Genomic DNA, 20,408 nt, shown 5'->3' on the forward strand with positions numbered 1-20,408 from the left:
CTGATCGCATGACGTCACCCACAAAAATAAACTTTGACAAAATAACTTCTTATTTAAACAAATATGTGATAATTTTTATTGCAATTTATCATAAAAAAAAGGGATAGAAATCACCTTGAATGATGTCACATCATACTGGGGTGTTGCCCTTCGTGAGGGGCATAGATTTTACTAGAAATGACTTTAGCGTAAGTACCTGAGGCCTATTTCATACTCAATAGGTGAAATATTGTTGTTGTGTAGAACGATAAGTTTCCGGACGCGGTGGGCTACATGACCGGAGTCCAATGGCTGAAACTGGACCGGACAAACCTGAAAGAAATCCCCAAAGAGATGGGAAACCTGATGAAACTTGAGCACCTTTCGTTGACCAGGAACAATTTGGAAAAACTGTATGGAGAATTGACCGAACTGAATTGCCTAAGGTATATTCACTTATAATAATTATTCGAATTGATATTTTATATTAAGGGCCTAATAGGAGCCTCAACTTGAGGCACAACAAAGTAAAAAGTTCAGGAATCCCTGCGGAACTATTTAATCTAGAGGAGCTGGGAACCTTGGATTTAAGTCATAATAACTTAAAAGAGGTTCCAGAGGGGCTGGATAGGGCCAAAAGTTTGTTGGTGTTAAACTTGAGTCACAATCAGTAAGTGAGTACAGAGGCAATTAATTATTATAGTTAATTAATGTTTTTTTTTAGTATTGATGCCATTCCAAACTCTCTGTTCATTAACCTCACCGATTTGCTCTTTTTGGACCTGAGCAATAACAACTTGGAAACTCTTCCGCCACAAACCAGACGACTGACAAACTTGCAAAGTCTCATTTTAAATAACAACCCGATGGGCCATTTTCAGCTCAGACAACTGCCCAGCCTAATAAACCTGGAAACGCTGTATTTGCGAAACACCCAAAGAAACCTGAGCAATTTCCCCAATAATTTGGAGAATCTGTTGAATTTAAACGATGTAGACTTGGCCGAGAACGCCCTACCGAAAGTCCCCGATTCCTTATACATGCTGGTAAATCTGAAAAGGTTGAACTTGAGCGATAACGAAATCACTGAGTTGTCTTCTGCGGTTGAAATGTGGCAAAAACTGGAAACTTTGAACTTGTCCCATAACAAACTCACCGCCTTACCCTCGACCTTATGCAAATTGCAGTGTTTAAGGAGACTTTTCGTTAACGACAATCAACTGGATTTCGAAGGGATCCCTTCGGGGATAGGGAAAATGGGCGCCCTGGAGATCTTCTCTGCTGCCCATAATAAGTTGGAAATGGTCCCGGAAGGACTTTTCAGGTAAGTAAATCCCCCTCTTTAAGATTAAGGTACTTTTTAATCACTATTATACTTTATACTTTATAATCACTTTTTACTCACCAAGAACTCACTTATATACCTTAGCAAAAAAATTTACAACCATGTTCCTCTATGTATCAGACAAATTTTAGAAGTTAAGAGATTCAAAAAGGAATTAAAATCACTTTTATTATCCAGGGCATATTATAGCCTTGACGATTTTTTTAATGATACCTTTTAACCTGTGCTCTGACATCATTTTTTGTGTTTTAGTTTTGTTTCCTGTTAAATAATGTAATTTACTTCTTCTAAATTCTGTTTTATTGACAGCTTTACTTATTTTTTAATGAAATTTATCAAAAAGATGCTTTTTTTTCTCAATCTGTTTTGTTATGATTAATTTTGGTAATGTGTGTAAATTTTATGGTAAAGTGTTTTAGAAGTTATGTTTGTTTGAAATTTAAAGTGAATTTGGAATTTTTTAGTTTTTAGGATGCTTGTACACAAGATTTTGTTGTCTTACGTAATATAGCACATTTTCTTTCTTTCTTTCTTTCTATTTAGTTTCTCTTAAATAAGTGCCAAATGTTTTATCCGGTAGGAAACTTTGTCCACTAATTTTTTTTCAGGTGTGGCTCCCTAAGAAAACTGAACTTAAGCTCCAACAGACTGGTGACCCTGCCGGATACGATTCATTTGTTAAACGACCTCGACTCCTTGGACCTGAAGAATAATCCCGACTTAATGATGCCCCCTAAGCCCACCGAGGTCACCCGGGGGGCAGGGGTGGAGTTTTACAACATCGACTTTTCATTGCAAAATCAGTTGAGACTTGCTGGGGCCAGTGTGCCTGCCCCCGCGCCTGCACAAAGTAAGTGCTTTATTGATTGTGGGATAAAAAGGGTTTTCTTGTTTCTGTTTGTTTAGTCCAGGAGCTGGATATTTTGTAATTGTCTTCCTGAACCTTTAATCATGTAAATCCAAGTGGTTTTTTTGTGGAATTTTCAGATCCGAGCAAGGATCCAATAGCGAGAAAAATGAGGCTCAGAAGGGGCCGAAGGGATCAGGAGGAGGCAGATCAAGATCAAGCCAAGATCCTTAAGGTTGCATACTAAATAATTGTTGTGTTAAAACATAAATGAAATGTCAATTTTAGGGTATGAAAGATATAGCAAAGGAGAAAAACCGAAACCTGCAAGAAGAGGAGGCAAAAGTCGAGTCTTTGAAGTAACAAAACTCTCAATTTGCGTCACTAAGTTCCGGTGTTATTTAATGGCATTTTTAGGCCCAAGAGATGGGACGAATCTCTGGAAAAACCCCCGTTGGACTATTCGGAATTCTTCGAGGAGGACGCGGGGCAATTTCCGGGCTTAACGATATGGGAAATCGAGAATTTCCTACCGAATCGTATCGACGAGGTGGCCTACGGAAAGTTTTACGAGGGCGACTGCTATATCGTGTTAAAAACCTTCCTGGACGAGAACCAAAGTCTGAACTGGGAAATTTACTTTTGGATCGGCGAGAAAACTTCCGTAAGACCACCCTTAACCCGGTCGAGCCATTGATAATCCGTAAAATCGTTTTTTTAGTTGGACAAAAAGGCGTGTTCGGCCATTCACGCGGTTAACTTGAGGAATTACTTGGGGGCCCAGTGCAGGACGATTAGGGAAGAACAGGGGGACGAATCCGACGAATTCCTTAATCTATTCGACACCCAAATAACGTACATCCAAGGGGGCCGAACCTCCAGCGGGTTCTACACAGTTGAAGATATGGTAAGCCCCAATCGACTCTTGCAAAATCAATTTTCTAACCCGAAATTTCAGTCGTTTGACACGCGGTTTTATCGGGTACACGCTGCCGGCCCGTCGATACATTTAGAACCGGTGGCTTTGAGTCCCGATTCCCTGGATCCCCGTTACGTGTTCGTTCTGGATAAAGGAATGAACATCTTCATATGGAACGGGAAACAAGCGAAGAACACCCTCAAGTCGAAAGCGAGACTGATGTGCGAGAAAATCAACAAAAACGAGCGGAAAAACAAGGCGGACATCGTGACGGAAACGGTCGGAGACGAGAGCAAAGAGTTCTGGACCAGTTTGGGGTTGCCCGAGGGCGAACTGCCCCCGCAAGTCTTTACTGTACGTGCCTCATTCTATTAATTATGGATGTTTTATGTTTTTTTTTCTTTTAGGAACATGTTGATGCTGATTTCACCCCGGTGCCCCCCAGGTTGTATAAAGTACAATTGGGGATGGGGTATTTGGAGTTGCCCCAAGTGGAAGTGCCCCACGGCAAGTTGGTCAATACGTTGCTGGTTAGCAAGAACGTTTATATTCTGGATTGTTATTTGGACGTGTTTGTTTGGTGAGTAGTGAACATGTTAGTCTCACAAACTATCGAGTTTTTCGGAAACTATCCGAGATATTCAGATGGGGCATGAAGAGCATCTTGTCAGCCAAAGAGCCTTCTACAATTCTTGTTTGGGTTTCAAAATATTTCGTCCAGAGTTTTTGGAAATCATGTTCCAGGGAGACAGACAGTTTCAGGTAACTTTGGTCATAACTCGACTTCTAGTAGTCAGATTGGGTTGATTTTTGTTTTAAAAGATTCTTTGGAATGTTCTGAAGCTTTTATTAAAAAAATCACAAAAATCCATACATCAGAAACTTTTTTATTTAAGTTTTTGGAGATCATGTTCTGAGGAGACAGACAGTTTCAGGTAACTTGGGTCATAAGTCCACTTCTAGTAGTCAGATTGGGTTGATTTTTGCTTTAAAAGATTCTTTGGAATGTTCTTAAGCTTTTATTAAAAAAATCACAAAAATCCATGCATCAGAAACTTTTTTTATTTAAGTTTTTGGAAATCATGTTCCAAGGAGATAGACAGTTTCAGGTAACTTTGGTCATAACTCCACTTCTAGTAGTCAGATTGGGTTGATTTGTGCTTTAAAAGATTCTTTGGAATGTTCTTAAGCTTTTATTAAAAAAATCACAAAAATCCACGCATCAGAAACTTTTTTATTTAAGTTTTTTAAAATCATGTTCCGAGGAGACAGACAGTTTCAGGTAACTTGGGTCATAAGTCCACTTCTAGTAGTTAGATTGGGTTGATTTTTGTTTTAAAAGATTCTTTGGAATGTTCTGAAGCCTTTATTAAAAAAATCACAAAAATCCATACATCAGAAACTTTTTTATTTAAGTTTTTGGAAATCATGTTCTGAGGAGACAGACAGTTTCAGGTAACTTTGTTCATAACTCGACTTCTAGTAGTCAGATTGGGTTGATTTTTACTTTAAAAGATTCTTTGGAATGTTCTTAAGCTTTCATTGCAAAAATCATGGAAATCCATGCGTCAGAAACTTTTTGGTAGAAGTTTTTGAAAATCATGTTCCGAGGAGATAGACAGTTTCAGGTAACTTTGGTCATAACTCCACTTCTAGTAGTCAGATTGGGTTGATTTTTGCTTTAAAAGATTCTTTGGAATGTTCTTAAGCTTTTGTTAAAAAAATCACAAAAATCCATGCATCAGAAACTTTTTTATTTAAGTTTTTTAAAATCATGTTCCGAGGAGACAGACAGTTTCAGGTAACTTGGGTCATAAGTCCACTTCTAGGGGTCGGATTGTGTTGATTTTTGCTTTAAAAGATTCTTTGAAATGTTCTTAAGCTTTCATTGCAAAAATCATGGAAATACATGCGTCAGAAACTTTTTTGTAGAAGTTTTTGAAAATCATGTTCCGAGGAGATAGACAGTTTCAGGTAACTTTGGTCATAACTCCACTTCTAGTAGTCAGATTGGGTTGATTTGTGCTTTAAAAGATTCTTTGGAATGTTCTTAAGCTTTTATTAAAAAAATCACAAAAATCCACGCATCAGAAACTTTTTTATTTAAGTTTTTTAAAATCATGTTCCGAGGAGACAGACAGTTTCAGGTAACTTGGGTCATAAGTCCACTTCTAGTAGTTAGATTGGGTTGATTTTTGCTTTAAAAGATTCTTTGGAATGTTGTTAAGCTTTCATTGCAAAAAACATGGAAATCCATGCATTAGAAACTTTTTTATAGAAGTTTTTGGAAATCGAGGTTATTTAAGGTTTTTCCGAGACGCGGTTTTCGGAACGGTGAACAACATAACCCCACAAATTTCTCAAAATCTATGCGAGATTATTGAATCAAATCAAAAGTATCTGATTAAGCAAAGATTTCTCTAAAATTATTGTTAGGGTCCCGAAACATTTCATCCAGACGTTTCCAAGATATTGAAGTTTTTGTAATGATAGGTCGGGAATGGTCCATAAGCTCTCACAAAAAATCAAATTTCTCAAAAACTATCCAAGATAATTGAATCAAATAAAGAGCATTTGACTAATCAGAGAGTTCCCTAAGATTATTGTTAAGGTCCCAAAAGGTTTCATCCAGACGTTTCCAAGTTATGAAGGTTTTTGTTAAGTATGTGCCACTAATGGTCTATGCTTTACAAAAAATCAAATTTCTCAAAATCTGTCCAAGATAATTAAATCAAATAAAAAGTGTCTAATTATGCACAAATTTTCCTAAAATTATTGTTAAGGTTCCAAAACGTTTCATCCAGAAATTTCCAAGTTATTAAGGTTTTTGTGAAGTATGTGCCACTAATGGTCTATGCTTTACAAAAAATCAAATTTTTCAAATTCTATTCAAGATAATTGAATCAAATAAAAAGCATTTGACTAATCAGGGAGTTCCCTATGATTGTTGTTAAGGTCCCAAAAGGTTTCATCCAGACGTTTCCAAGTTATTAAGGTTTTTGTGAGGCATGTGTCAGAAATGGGTTATGTTTGACAAAAAATCAAATTTCCCGAAATCTGTCCAAGATAATTAAACCAAATAAAAAGTGTCTAATTATGCACAAATTTTCCTAAAATTATTGTTAAGGTTCCAAAACGTTTCATCCAGAAATTTCCAAGTTATTAAGGTTTTTGTGAAGTATGTGCCACTAATGGTCTATGCTTTACAAAAAATCAAATTTCTCAAATTCTATTCAAGATAATTGAATCAAATAAAAAGCATTTGACTAATCAGGGAGTTCCTTATGATTATTGTTAAAGTCCTAAAAAGCTTCATCCAGACATATCCCAGTTATCCAGGTTTTTCTGAAGAAAGAAATTTAAACTAATTCGTTACAGTTTCTATCAACTTATCATCATTTTTCCTTAGGATTGGTAAAAAATCGACGAGACTGGTTAATGCCGCGGCCGTTAAACTATCCGAGGAACTGTTCAGTATGATAGACCGACCGGACCACGCTCTCATAACCAGAGTAAGGGAGGGCACAGAACCACAGGTAAAGTGTTCAGGACATGGTCAAGATTCGTTAATATTGTTGTTCTTTAAATCAAACTGTTACCAAGTGATATATCAGAGAGAATTCAGAAAGAATAAATGCACTTTTAATAAATAATATCTACTTAGGGATTCCAGGCATTTGAGCCACTCTTTTTCTAGTCTCAATTCCAACATTTTCCTAGATCGCATGCGTAATTTTTTCCTTTTTCTTGCAACTAATTTCAGGTAAACAATGATTTTTCATTTAAAGTGTCATATTTCTTTAAAGTTTTATTATTGGCACATTTGACCCAAGTTTAACACGTTTTCATCAATAACCTCAAACAGCCGAATGGCCTTAATATTCCAGACATAAGTTCTTTTTAAAGAAACGTTTTGGTATCGAATTATTGCCAAAGAAACACCCTTTCTTGGACAAAAACTATTTTAAGACATGTCCAATTCAAGAATAGTGAACATTTGCAAAAAAAATATTCCCTAAACTAGCGTGACATAACTTTTGATATTGTTGGTCTAAAACGACGTTTTTCCCTTCAAATCGATCCTCAAGAACTCCATTTTATCACCGTAAAAAAATTATGAAAATATTCCCAGCGGTTCCAAAGTTATACCCAAATATGTCTCACTAAACACTAAAAGATGTTGCAATATGAATTTAAACAACCGAAATTTGGCAGGTCTTGGACCTTGACGGACAAAATTGCCTTTAATTCAGACAGTTTTTGAGGCACAAGAAACGTTAGAATTATTGGAAAAGAAACATCGTTGCTTTTAACCCGTTTGCAGTAATTTCTTAAAATATAGTAGTGAAAATTGATAGAAAAATATACCTCGAACAGCACTGCCGTAACTTCTAAAGTTTTTAGTGTAGAACGACGTTTTTACCCTCAAATCCATCCTCCAGGAAACTCTTAATATTACTGTAAAATAAAATTAAGGAAATATTCCCGATGGTTCGTAAATTACATTCGAAAATGTCCAACTATCTTCGATTTGAACGTGTTTTTTCTTAATTTTTCAAATTTAAAACTCTTCCAGCCAGTTCATTTTAAAAAGTTAAAGAAAAATAAAACTCAAATACAAAGTAAAGCAGATAGGACTGACGTTGAGTTAAAAGCAATTAAGGAACAGGGTGTCAAGAACCTGGCCTTGCTTAAGAATGTGGTGGATACCCTAAAAGGTTCCATGGAAAGAAGAAAAAGAAAATCTGAAGAAGTTAGGAAGGAAATCAAAGAAATAAGAAATGTTATGAGTCAAGTAACCAAAAAACTACCAGAAACAAGCTATGCCGATGCATTAAAAAAACTCGAGAAGAGGGTGGATACTATGAAAGCACCAGCTAAAGTAAGCATTGAACCGACCTTGTTTGAGATGAAGGAAAGAGAGCGAAGAGCGACCAACGTCCTAATATTTGGTGTTAAAGAGTCGAACAAGGATAGCACTCAAGAAAAAGCAAGAGATGACCTACAAAAGGAAACAGGTCTTTTTTTGGGGATGAATCTCGCCCTGCCAGAAGAGACCAAAATATTTAGGCTGGGAAGAGAAGCTGCGGATAAACGAAGACCCCTTAGAGTGATCCTGCCAACAAAAGAAGAAGCTCTGAAGGCCCTAAAGAGTAGGAAGTTACTTGAGGAGAAACAACCAGGCATTTACATGAAAAACGATCAAACAGAGGCCCAGAGAACTTTCTTGAAGGGGGTTCTGGCCGACTTAGAGGAACAAAAGGCCGAAGGAAGGACCAATTTAATCATAAAGTACTTAAATGGTATACCTACATTTATCGAAAAGGCCTAAAAAAAACTAAATTGGTCTGGGGTAGTTGATGTTTCGTTTTGGTATAGTAATTTGAACTCGGTGGTGAACGAGTGCAACAGCGAATCCCACTTTAATTATACTGCCAGAAACATGGCTGCAGGGCGGCATAAGTGATTAGCATAGATGGATATAATACATACCGCGGAGACCGTCAAAATCAAAAAGGGGAAGGTGTATGTATCTGGCCAAGGAAAAAATTAATGGCTTTAAAATAAATTGCATTTTCTCGGATAGTCACAAATTCCAAACACCAATTGATGCAGTATGGCTGGATGTCCAGATATGTGAAGTGAATTTGTCTGTTGCTTGTTTATACAACCACTAGCGGAGAGGTCAATACCCACATGATAGATACTATAAAGAAGGCATACACACCATCAAAATGTCCAACAATTATTGTGGGAGACTTCAACTACCCCAACATTAACTGGAAAAGTCTCTCAATTGCACCATCAGACAAAAAGACCAAGACAGGATTTTATGAACATGTATCAAGAAATAGGAGCCCAGCAGTTGATTGATTTCCCAACAAGATACAGAAAGGACCAAAGCTCCCTTTTGGACCCCTTCATAACCAACGATCCTAAAAGCATCTTTGATCTTTGCTCAGAACCGCCCATTGGCCGCAGCGACTATGTCGTAATAAAAGCAAAAACACAACTAAAAATTAAAATAGTTTCTAGGCATTTATGCTAATTTTGTTTTAAATTTCAGGCAGCTATAAGCCATATTTCTGGAAAGATAAGTACTCTTAATAGTTAACCTATAAGCAAAGTACTTAGGCTATATTTTTTTTTAAGTTTGATTCCAGGCATTTAAGCCTTTTTTTTTGCTATTAATTTGATTTAATAGACAGTTTTGGTTAAGGTGTATTTTTTCTGCCAATTTTCATAGTAAATTCTCACTATTATCGAGAATATTTTAAGAAATAACTGGAAATTGGTTAAAAGGGTTTTTGCCCATGAAAGGGTCTTTCTTTTCCAATATTTCTATACCAAAACGTTTCTTGCGCCTCAAAAACGTTCTGAGTTAGAGGGAATTTTGTCCGTCAAAATCCAAGAGCTATCAAATTTGCGTTGTATTGTAACATGAATTTTTTTTTAGCATTAATGGACATTGTTGAGTATAATTTAGGAACCACTGGTACTATGTTCATAATTTTTTCATGGTATATATTTAACCCTAAGATACGTATTCAAATGCTAGCAAGACACTTTGAATGCCTGGAAATACTTGAAAAATGCTTGAAATAAAACGGGAAAAAATGCGTCGAATGCTAGGGTGCTTTTATTTCTATTCTTCTTATGGAAACATCTATAAAATTACTCTTTATAAATTTTCTTCTGTGACCATGAAAACGAGGGAGTTGGACATTTTGGGATACAACTTATGAACCACTGGGAATATGTCCATAATTTTTTTACAATATTATTAAGAAGTTCTTGAGGATGGATTTGAGGGTAAAAACGTGGTTCGAGACTAAAAAATTTTAAAAGCTATAACAGTTTTGGTTAAGGTGTATTTTTCTGCTAATTTTCGTAGTAAATTCTCACTATTATCGAGAATGTTTTAAGAAATAACTGGAAATTGGTTAAAAGGGTTTTTACCCATGAAAGGGTGTTTCTTTTCCAATATTTCTATACCAAAACGTTTCTTGTGCCTCAAAAACTTTCTGAGTTAGAGGAAATTTTGTTCATCAAGATCTAAGAGATGTCAAATTTGCGTTTTTTAAACTCGATTTGTCATATTAAAATTTTGAAGTATTCATGGACATTGTTGGGTATAACTAGGGATGGTACAGACTAGTATTTTTTTGAAACTGTTCCGTTACGATCCTGTTCCTATTCCGAAACAGTTCCAAATACCTGTTACTTAATAACAATTCCAACCGAGATCGTTAAAATAACTTTGACACGATATAAAATTTAATTTAATACCTACTTTAGTTTCGTGTTTCATCGCATCGCCTAGGTCGAATAAAAAAGGAGCGCCAAAAGGCAGTTTCCTTCGCTATTCGGTTCTCTGTGCTCTCTCTGTTGCTATTCCCACTGTTCCGTCTGTAATCTGTTAAATTCTATTACTCCGGAACAACAGTTGATATCTTGGAACTAGTATTTTCTTCAATTTTAAATTAATACCTGTTACAGCCGTTACTCGTTTGGAACTGTTCCAAAAGAACTGTTCCTAATATTTTGTATCATCCCTAGGTATAACCGTTGATTGAAAAGTGAAAACTCGCTCTTCAATCAACGGTAAAAAAAGTGAAAACTCGCCTCTTCAATCAACGGTATAACTTAGGAACCACCGGGACTATTTTCATAATTTTTTCACGGTAATAAAATAGAGGTTCTGAGGATCGATTTGAGAATGAAAAACGTCGTTTTAAACCAAAAATTTTAAAAGTAAATGCACATTTCGTGGTTAGGGAATATTTTTTTGCGAATTTTCATAGCAAATTGTCAAGTCTATTCTCGAGAAAATTTAAGAAATAAGTGAAAAGAGTTTTTGCCCAAGAAAGGGTGTTTCTTTTCACGCACGCCATTCAAGAAAATATTGGAAAATATCCTTGGATCTATACAATACTAAATCCCTTTGATTCCAGATGTCTGGAATCAACAGTACTTGGCTGAGTAAAAAGACTCTTCCAGAAATATAGCTAGAAACTAATTTAAAAATAAACAACAATCAGTTCCTCATAAAACTACGTTAAAAACAATCTAAATTCTCTTGTTCTTAAATGTGTAATCCCTATATAATATAACACAGGATAAAATAGACTTTACTTCAACTAAAAATAATTTAAAAAACAACGCAATTAGTTTATAGTTCCGTGACATAATAATTTAGATTTAGAATTCTCCCTAGTATTTAGATTAGTCATCAGTCTAATCTGTAAAGTGCAAATAAATAAATTTCAGGTGTTCAAATGTAAATTCGCCGGGTGGGACGAGGTGATAGCGGTCGATTTCACGCGTACCGCTCAATCGGTACAAAAAACCGGCGCCGACTTGACGAAATGGGCGCGACAACAAGAAACGAAAGCCGACCTGACCGCCCTTTTTACCCCCCGGCAACCCGCGATGGCCCTACACGAGGCCCAACAATTAATGGACGAGTGGAACGAAGACCTCGAAGGGATGGAGGCGTTCGTGTTGGAAGGGAAAAAGTTCGTTCGACTACCCGAGGACGAGATCGGTGAGTTAATTTCGATTTGAGGCTGTTTTGGGGGTGTTAAACCGTTTTTTTTTTTAGGGCATTTTTATTCGAAAGACTGCTACGTTTTCTTGTGTCGCTACTGGGTACCGCCGGAGGATGAGGATATGCCCGCCAACGATATGGACGACATTCAAGTGGTCGTTTATTTCTGGCAAGGCAGGGAGGCCTCCAATATGGGCTGGTTAACGTTCACTTTCACCTTGCAGAAGAAGTTCAAAGCAGTATTTTCGGTATAAGATATTAAATTTATATTCGTATTAAGGTAGAAAAAAGACAGTTTCGGCTAACTGGAGTCACAACTCCACTTCTGGTGCTCAGATTGTCTTGATTTTTGTTTTAAAAGTTTTTTTGGACTGTTCTTAAGCTTATATCGAAAAAATGAAGCAAATCCGTGCATTAGAAGTTTTTTTATGCAAGTTTTTGGAAATCATGTCTGAAAGATCAGAGACAATTTCAGGTAACTTGGGTCATAACTTCACTTCTGGTGATCAGATCGTCTTCATTTTTGTTTTAAAAGTTTCTTTGGAATATTCTTCAGCTTTCGTTAAAAGAATCATGAAAATCCATGCATCAGAAACTTTTTTATTTAAGTTTTTGTATATAAGGTCCAAAGGAAAAGACAGTTTCAGGTAACTGTAGTCATAACTCCACTTCTAGTGTTTACATCGTCTTCATTTTGATTTTAAAGGATTCTTTGCACTGTTCTTCAGCTTTCGTTAAAGGAATCATAAAAATCCGTTCATTAGAAACTTTTTTATTCAAGTTTTTGTACATCAGGTCCAAGGGGAAAGACAGTTTCAGGTAACTTGAGCCATATCTGCACTTCTAGTACTCAGATCGACTTCATTTTCGTTTTCAAACATTCTCTGCAGTGTTTTTGAGCTTTTATTAAAAGAATAATGAAAATCCATGCATTAGAAACTTTTTTATTCAAGTTTATGTACATCAGGTCCAAGGCGAGACACAGTTTTAGGTAACTGGAACCATAACTTCACTTCTGGTGCTCACATCATCTTCATTTTTGTTTTAAAAGATTTTTTGAACTATTCTTTAGCTTTTATTAAAATAATCATGAAAATCCATGCATTAGAAACTTTTTTATTCAAGTTTTTGTATATAAGGTCCAAAGGAAAAGACAGTTTCAGGTAACTGTAGTCATAACTCCACTTCTAGTGTTTATATCGTCTTCATTTTGATTTTAAAGGATTCTTTGCACTGTTCTTCAGCTTTCGTTAAAGGAATCATAAAAATCCGTTCATTAGAAACTTTTTTATTCAAGTTTATGTACATCAGGTCCAGACAGTTTCAGGTAACTGGAGTCATAACTCCACTTCCGGTACTAAGATTGACTTCCTTTTTATTTTTTTAAATTCTCTGCATTATTCATCAGGTTTTATTAGAAGAACCATAAAAATCCATTCATTAGAGAGAAACCGAAGGATATTTTGGAGTCATATCTAATTTTTAAGGATTTATTGGAATCTGACTCTGAAGTAATCGTTTCTAAAGACAATGTTTTATTTTTAAAGTAAAAAGGTTTAAAAGTTGATACCTAATGTAGAAACCTATTGGGAATATCTTAAAAAAGTTAAGCTTCATATTCTTCAGAATATTCCTCAATAATAGTATTAAGGGTTTAAGCTAGTCCAAGCAAAAATCTACTATTGACCTTTTTATATCAATAGATGATTGATTTTCAAGTTGATTGTTTATTTCAAAGTCTAAAATTTAAAAAGTCATTAAGAGCAGTCTCAAAAAATAAAAAAAGGTTTATATTCTTTAAAATAGTCGCCACCGATGGTGTTTAGGCTCTTTTATCGAAGTTTTTGTAAATCATTTCCAAGGCGAAAGACAGTTTTAGGTAATTGGAGTCATAACTCTACTTCTGGTGCTCAGATCGTCTTCATTTTTATTTTAAAAGTTTCTTTGGAATGTTCTTCAGCTTTCATTGAAAGAATCATGAAAATGGATGTATTAGAAACTTTTTTATTCAAGTTTTTATAGATCCAGTCCAACAGGAAAGACGGTTTTAGGTAACTGGAGTCATAACTCTAGTTCTGGTACTCAGATCATCTTCATTTTTGTTTTATAAGTTTCTTTGGACTATTCTGCATCTTTTATTGAAAGAATCATGAAAATCCATGCATTAGAAACTTTTTTATTAAAGTTTTTGTACATCAAGTCCAAACGGAAAGGATAGTTTCAGGTAACTGCAGCCATAACTCCACTTCTGGTACTCGGAACATCTTCATTTTTGTTTTTAAAGTGTCTTTGGAACGTTCTTCAGATTTCATTAAAAGAATCATGAAAATTGATGTATTAGAAATTTTTTTATTCAAGTTTTTATAGATCCAGTCCAAGGGGAAAGATGGTTTTAGGTAACCGGAGTCATAACTCCACTTCTGGTGTTCAGATCATCTTCATTTTTGTTTTACAAGTTTCTTTGGAATATTTGTCAGCTTTCACTGAAAGAATCATGAAAATCCATGCATTAGAATCTTTTTTATTCGAGTTTTTATAGATCCAGTCCAAGGGGAAAGACGGTTTTAGGTAACTGTAGTCATAACTCGACTTCTGGTACTCAGATCGTCTTCATTTTTGTTTTAAAAATTTCTTTGGAATGTTCTTCAGCTTTCATTAAAAGAATCATGAAAATCCATGCATTAGAATCTTTTTTATTCAAGTTTTTATACATCAGGTCCGAGGGGAAAGACCCAAAAGAAAATTGAAAAATTCGACTGTAGGTATCTAAATTGCTTCAAGTATTTACAATAAGGTTAATTTCGCTTTAAATGTCTGTTAAAAGGATTTTAAATATTTATAAGATTTGAACCATTATTTTAACTGTGTTGAACGTAACTTCTAGTGCTTAAAATGAAGTGAAACAAAAATATTTAAAATATAGACATGACTTTAAATACCTGGAATTAACAATGACCTTAAACAGTTTAGGATAAAAGTCAGGAAAGACCTGAAATAACTGACTAAAAGTTGAAATTCAATTGACTGAAATAAAATTAAAAAGTAGATACTCTGTATGGAAATTAAATGGCCTTCAGTTATTTGAAATAAGTGTAATTTAAAAGACAGTTTCAGGTAACAGGAATCATAACTCCACTTCTGGTACTCAGATCGTCTTCATTTTTGTTTTAAAAGTTTCTTTGGAATGTTCTTCAGCTTTTATTAAAAGAATCATGAAAATCCATTAATTAAAAACTTTTTTATTCCAGTTTTTATAGATCCAGTCCAAGAAAAGTGATGATTTTAGGTAATTGGAGTCCTAACTCCACTTCTGGTACTCAGATCGTCTTCATTTTTGTTTTATAAGTTTCTTTGGACTATTCTGCATCTTTCATTGAAAGAATCATAAAAATCCATGCATTAGAAACTTTTTTATTCAAGTTTTTGTACATCAAGTCCAATGGAAAAGACGGTTTTAGGTAACTGGAATCATAACTTCACTTCTGGTGCTCAGATCGTCTTTATTTTTGTTTTATACGTTTCTTTGATGTGTTCTTTAGCTTCTGTTGACAGAATAATGAAAATTCATGCATTAGAAACTTTTTTATCCAAATTCTTATACCTCACATCCCAGAGAGGCAACCTGAGCATAAAATTAGAAATTAGGCATGACAATTATTATGTTGTTAAACCTGAAACGTGTATACACACTCTGGAAAACATTAAACGATTCTGGAAATGATAATATTACATTTTCTGGAAAATAGACAAAATTGTTTGTAATGCATGCATTGTAAGCACATAAAATTTTATTCTCTGAAACTTATACATCAAATGCCTGGAATAAAATAAAAACTTCCTTCTGAATACTTGAAATAATAATAATACAGTAAAATAAAGTGTAAAATGTCTGAATAAACAAATGCCCCGCAAAAGATTAACCTTGTCAGGGGTTTTTGAATATACAGAGTAATAATTTAAACAAAGTAGTTTTTTAAAAATTTGTTACTATCAAACAACTAATAACGATAAACAGTACTAGTGCAAAAATATATTTAAATAACAATTTTTATGCTAACGATATTTTACAATAAGCAATTGATAATCTTGGAAGTATAACGGTCAAAGTTGGTAGGGACATCTGTCTAAATCAGGAATAAATTAGGGTTTATTTATACTACCGCTGGTAATTTTTTTATCGAATTAATTCAAAAAAAAACAGCAGGGAGTCCTTTAATTAACTTTTGGACTCAGATATAAGTAGAAACGCTGTCCTAACGTGATGTTTATTTTTGGTAGGTAACCAGTTAGGTGTTTTGAGTAAGGGGGTAGTAAGTATCTTTCTTCTTAAATTGTCTTACTATATACAAATTGGAAAAATAGCTGCCTTAGGCATGAAACGTTTTTCTAGAAAAGAGAAATGGTAAATGCCCGAAAAACAAAATTGTTTTTAATGCACGAACAGACTCATAAGCAGACACCCGACCCGAAAAGACTTTTATTCAAGTTTTTATAGATCCAGTCCAAGGGGAAAGACGGTTTTAGGTAACTGGAGTCATAACTCCACTTCTGGTACTCAGATCGTCTTCATTTTTGTTTTAAAGTTTTCTTTGGAATGTTCTTCAGCTTTCATTAAAAGAATCATGAAAATCCATGCATTAGAAACTTTTTTATTAAATTTTTTGTACATCAGGTCCAAGTCAAAGAAAGTTTTAGGTAACTGGAGTCATAACTCTACTTCTGATACTCAGATCATCTTCATTTTTGTTTATAAGTTTCTTTGGACTATTCTGCATGTTTCATTGAAAGAATCATGAAAATCCATGCATTAGAAACTTTTTTATTCAAGTTTATGTACGTCAGGTCCAAGGCGAGAAACAGTTTCAGGTAACTGGAGTCATAACTCCACTTCTACTACTCGGATCGTCTTCATTTTTGTTTTAAAAGCTTCCTTGCACTATTCTTCTACTTTCATTAAAACTCCATACAAGGTTTAGACCTAATTTGTGAACGATTTCCTTAGGAAAACTTGGAGGTAGTAAGGACCCATCAGCAGCAAGAAAACATGAAATTCATGGCCCACTTCCGCAGAAAATTCATCATCCACCAAGGGAAACGTAAAGTGAAAGAGAAGAACGACGTGGAGTTTTACCATTTACGGTCGAACGGTAGCGCCCTATATACCAGACTGGTGCAAATTAGACCGGACGCCTCGCTACTGAACTCCGCCTTCTGGTAAACCCACTTTATCCCGTTTTTTTCAACTATTGTTCACGATTAATTAATTTCCAGTTATATCCTTAAAGTGCCATTCGAGCAAGACGACAATCCGGATTCCGGGATCGTGTATGTCTGGATGGGATCGCGAGCCGACCCGGACGAGACCCGCCTGATCCAGGATATAGCCGAGGAGATGTTCAACAGCCCCTGGGTGTCTTTGCAGGTGTTATCCGAAGGTTTTGTCTCTCGTTTTTAATAACGTTCAGAATTTAATCAAGTTTCAAACGCTTTTAGGTGAAGAACCGGACAACTTCTTCTGGTTGGGTCTGGGGGGCAAGAAACCTTACGACACCGACGCCAGTTTTATGCAGTACACGAGATTGTTCCGGTGTTCGAATGAAAAGGGTTACTTTGTCGTCTCCGAGAAGTGTTCTGACTTTTGTCAGGTAAGTTTCTTATTAATAGAACACCTTGTATAGTCTCAAGGTTCAATTTTATATAAGGTTATAATAAAATGGGAAACTATGTATCTAAGTTTTAGGTAACTTGGGTCATAACTTTATTTGTAGTGCACAGATTAGGTTGGTTTTTGTTTCAAAAGTTTCTTTGGACTGTTCTTAAGCTTCCATTAAAAAAATGAAACAAATCCGTGCAATAGAAATTTTTTTATTCAAGTTTTTGGAAATCATGTCCGAGAACAAAGACAGTTTCAGGTAACTTGGGTCATAACTCCACTTCTAGTGAACATATTGACTTGATTTTTGTTTTAAAAGTTTCTTTGGACTGTTCTTAAGCTTCTATTGAAAAAATGAATCAAATCCGTGCAATAGAAATTTTTTCATTCAAGTTTTTGGAAATCATGTCCGAGAGCCAAGACAGTTTTAAGTAACTTGGGTCATAACTCCACTTCTAGTAAAAATATTGACTTGATTTTTCTTTTAAAAGTTTCTTTGGACTGTTCTTAAGCTTCTATTGAAAAAATGAAGCAAATCCGTTAATTAGACATTTTTTTATTCAAGTTTTTGGAAATCATGTCCGAGAGCCAAGACAGTTTTAAGTAACTTAGTTCATAACTCCACTTCTAGTGAACATATTGACTTGATTTTTGTTTTAAAAGTTTCTTTGGACTGTTCTTAAGCTATTATTAAAAAAATGAATCAAATCCGTGCAATAGAAATTTTTTTATTTAAGTTTTTGGAAAGCATGTCCGAGAACAAAGACAGTTTCAGGTAACTTGGGTCATAACTCCACTTTTAGTGAACATATTGACTTGATTTTTATTGTAAAAGTTTCTTTGGACTGTTCTTAAGCTTCTATTGAAAAAATGAAGCAAATCCGTGCAATAGAAATTTTTTTATTCAAGTTTTTGGAAATCATGTCCGAGAACAAAGACAGTTTCAGGTAACTTGGGTCATAACTCCACTTCTAGTGAACATATTGACTTGATTTTTCTTTTAAAATTTTCTTTGGACTGTTCTTAAGCTTCTATTGAAAAAATGAAGCAAATCCGTGCATTACAAGTTTTTTTATTCAAGTTTTTGGAAATCATGTCCAAGAACAAAGACAGTTTCAGGTAACTTGGGTCATAACTCCACTTCTAGTGAACATATTGACTTGATTTTTGTTTTAAAAGTTTCTTTAGACTATTCTTAAGCTTCTATTAAGAAAATGAAGCAAATCCGTGCATTAGAAATTTTTTCATTCAAGTTTTTGGAAATCATGTCCGAGAGCCAAGACAGTTTTAAGTAACTTGGGTCATAACTCCACTTCTAGTGAAAATATTGACTTGATTTTTCTTTTAAAAGTTTCTTTGGACTGTCCTTAAGCTTCTATTGAAAAAATGAAGCAAATCCGTTAATTAGAAATTTTTTTATTCAAGTTTTTGGAAATCATGTCCGAGAGCCAAGACAGTTTTAAGTAACTTAGTTCATAACTCCACTTCTAGTGAACATATTGACTTGATTTTTGTTTTAAAAGTTTCTTTGGACTGTTCTCAAGCTTCCATTAAAAAAATGAAACCAATCCGTTCATTAGAAATTTTTTTATTCAAGTTTTTGGAAATTATGTCCGAGAACAAAGACAGTTTCAGGTAACTTGTGTCATAACTCCACTTCTAGTGAACATATTGACTTGATTTTTGTTTTAAAAGTTTCTTTGGACTGTTCTTAAGCTATTATTAAAAAAATGAATCAAATCCGTGCAATAGAAATTTTTTTATTTAAGTTTTTGGAAATCATGTCCGAGAGCCAAGACAGTTTTAAGTAACTTGTGTCATAACTCCACTTCTAGTGAACATATTGACTTGATTTTTATTTTAAAAGTTTCTTTGGGCTGTTCTTAAGCTATTATTAAAAAAATGAATCAAACCCGTGCAATAGAAATTTTTTTATTCAAGTTTTTGGAAATCATGTCCGAGAACAAAGACGGTTTCAGTTCTAGTGCTCAGATTGACTTGATTTTTGTCTTAAAAGTTTATATGGACCCTCCTTCAGCGTTTACTGAAAAAATAAATCAAATCCCTCCATTAGAATTTCTTTTATTCACATTTTAATAAGACCCAAGCGTCATGTTTTAAGTCTTGACTCATCCTGTCCCTAGTACAATTTTTTGCTTACCTAAAAAGCCTTTACCTTTTCAAAAAATAAAACCCAAAAAAACTGACCTTCTTATTTAATAAACCAAAAGTCCATCGGACCAACGAGCTAAGAACATACATTATCATCAACGAACCCCTATTCTAAACATTATTTAAACGGATCCTGCTCCTTAAGGATCATTTGAATGTGACTCGAGTGTCTCTCGTACGAATCGATCCTACCGTGGGCCCGGAAAGTCTTCCTGACGGACACCGGAGCTTGGTTCACCTGGATATGGTAAATGTACATGATATCCGGGTCTTTTCCGAAAAATTCCGCGTTTGAAACGGCGTTTCTTAGTAGATCTCGCACGCATTTGCTGGAATTTACCGGCCAGCGACCCTAAAAACGGAAAATCAATCATTTTTAGCGGAAGCGGCAACGTGGCATCTTTCAGGAAACATTCGGTTTGTAATTGTCTGTACAACGTTGCCGGCCTCCTTCAATTTACTTGAATTTTTCGGATTTTAAGGAACGTTAATTAAAGAAAAGACAATATTAACTTTTTCCTGCATTTGGCATTGCTGCACGGAAGTTCTGCTGTTGTTACAGACCTATAAGAACATTATTTCAGCTAAATCAAGATGTTGTATAGCACAGGCAGAATAACCCTAATAACTCATCGTTTTCTGTCAGGATTTTAAGGATTTCTATATTAAACAGAGTTATGAAGTTGTCAAGGAATCTTAATTATCAAGAACCACTTCATTTTGAAGTTCTGCAGTGAAGTTATTCCCTAATTTACATGAGGAATAATGATGTGGTATAGCACAGGCACTCCTGTAAGAATAACCCTAATAACTCATCGTTTTCTGTCAGGATTTTATGGATTTCTATTAAACAGAGTTATGAAGTTGTCAAGGAATCTTAATTATCAAGAACCACTTCATTTTGAAGCTCTGCAGTGAAGTTATGCCCCTATTACCAAGAAG

At 34.8% G+C, this 20,408-nt stretch overlaps 2 protein-coding genes and 2 long non-coding RNA genes across 4 annotated transcripts in view; 3 read left to right on the forward strand and 1 right to left on the reverse strand.

Moving 5' to 3' along the window:
* LOC126746253 (protein flightless-1) overlaps positions 1-20,408 on the forward strand; it is a 21,315-nt gene continuing 907 nt past the window's right edge. The window contains exons 1-17 of the mRNA XM_050454410.1: positions 1-188; positions 244-425; positions 482-649; positions 704-1,303; positions 1,933-2,174; positions 2,312-2,406; positions 2,460-2,530; positions 2,589-2,835; positions 2,893-3,078; positions 3,130-3,444; positions 3,498-3,670; positions 6,500-6,626; positions 11,362-11,638; positions 11,696-11,889; positions 16,644-16,855; positions 16,913-17,076; positions 17,135-17,286. Coding sequence (XP_050310367.1) covers positions 120-188; positions 244-425; positions 482-649; positions 704-1,303; positions 1,933-2,174; positions 2,312-2,406; positions 2,460-2,530; positions 2,589-2,835; positions 2,893-3,078; positions 3,130-3,444; positions 3,498-3,670; positions 6,500-6,626; positions 11,362-11,638; positions 11,696-11,889; positions 16,644-16,855; positions 16,913-17,076; positions 17,135-17,286 — 3,474 coding nt within the window. The 5' untranslated portion in view covers positions 1-119. The remainder of the gene's footprint in view (positions 189-243; positions 426-481; positions 650-703; positions 1,304-1,932; positions 2,175-2,311; positions 2,407-2,459; positions 2,531-2,588; positions 2,836-2,892; positions 3,079-3,129; positions 3,445-3,497; positions 3,671-6,499; positions 6,627-11,361; positions 11,639-11,695; positions 11,890-16,643; positions 16,856-16,912; positions 17,077-17,134; positions 17,287-20,408) is intronic.
* LOC126746265 (uncharacterized) lies at positions 13,051-16,635 on the forward strand. The gene is made up of 3 exons (XR_007663843.1): positions 13,051-14,755; positions 15,100-16,165; positions 16,508-16,635. It is a non-coding gene; the product is annotated as an uncharacterized LOC126746265 (long non-coding RNA).
* Positions 17,308-19,398, forward strand: LOC126746267 (uncharacterized). Its single transcript, XR_007663848.1, has 3 exons — positions 17,308-17,562; positions 17,907-18,413; positions 18,930-19,398. It is a non-coding gene; the product is annotated as an uncharacterized LOC126746267 (long non-coding RNA).
* Positions 19,495-20,408, reverse strand: part of LOC126746262 (60S ribosomal protein L17-like) — a 9,856-nt gene continuing 8,942 nt past the window's right edge. The window contains exon 3 of the mRNA XM_050454422.1: positions 19,495-19,818. Within this exon, the coding sequence (XP_050310379.1) occupies positions 19,585-19,818 (234 nt within the window). The 3' untranslated portion in view covers positions 19,495-19,584. The remainder of the gene's footprint in view (positions 19,819-20,408) is intronic.

The sequence above is a fragment of the Anthonomus grandis genome, chromosome 17 (genome assembly GCF_022605725.1).
Source record: "Anthonomus grandis grandis chromosome 17, icAntGran1.3, whole genome shotgun sequence".
In the NCBI taxonomy this organism is placed as follows: Eukaryota; Metazoa; Arthropoda; class Insecta; order Coleoptera; family Curculionidae; genus Anthonomus; species Anthonomus grandis.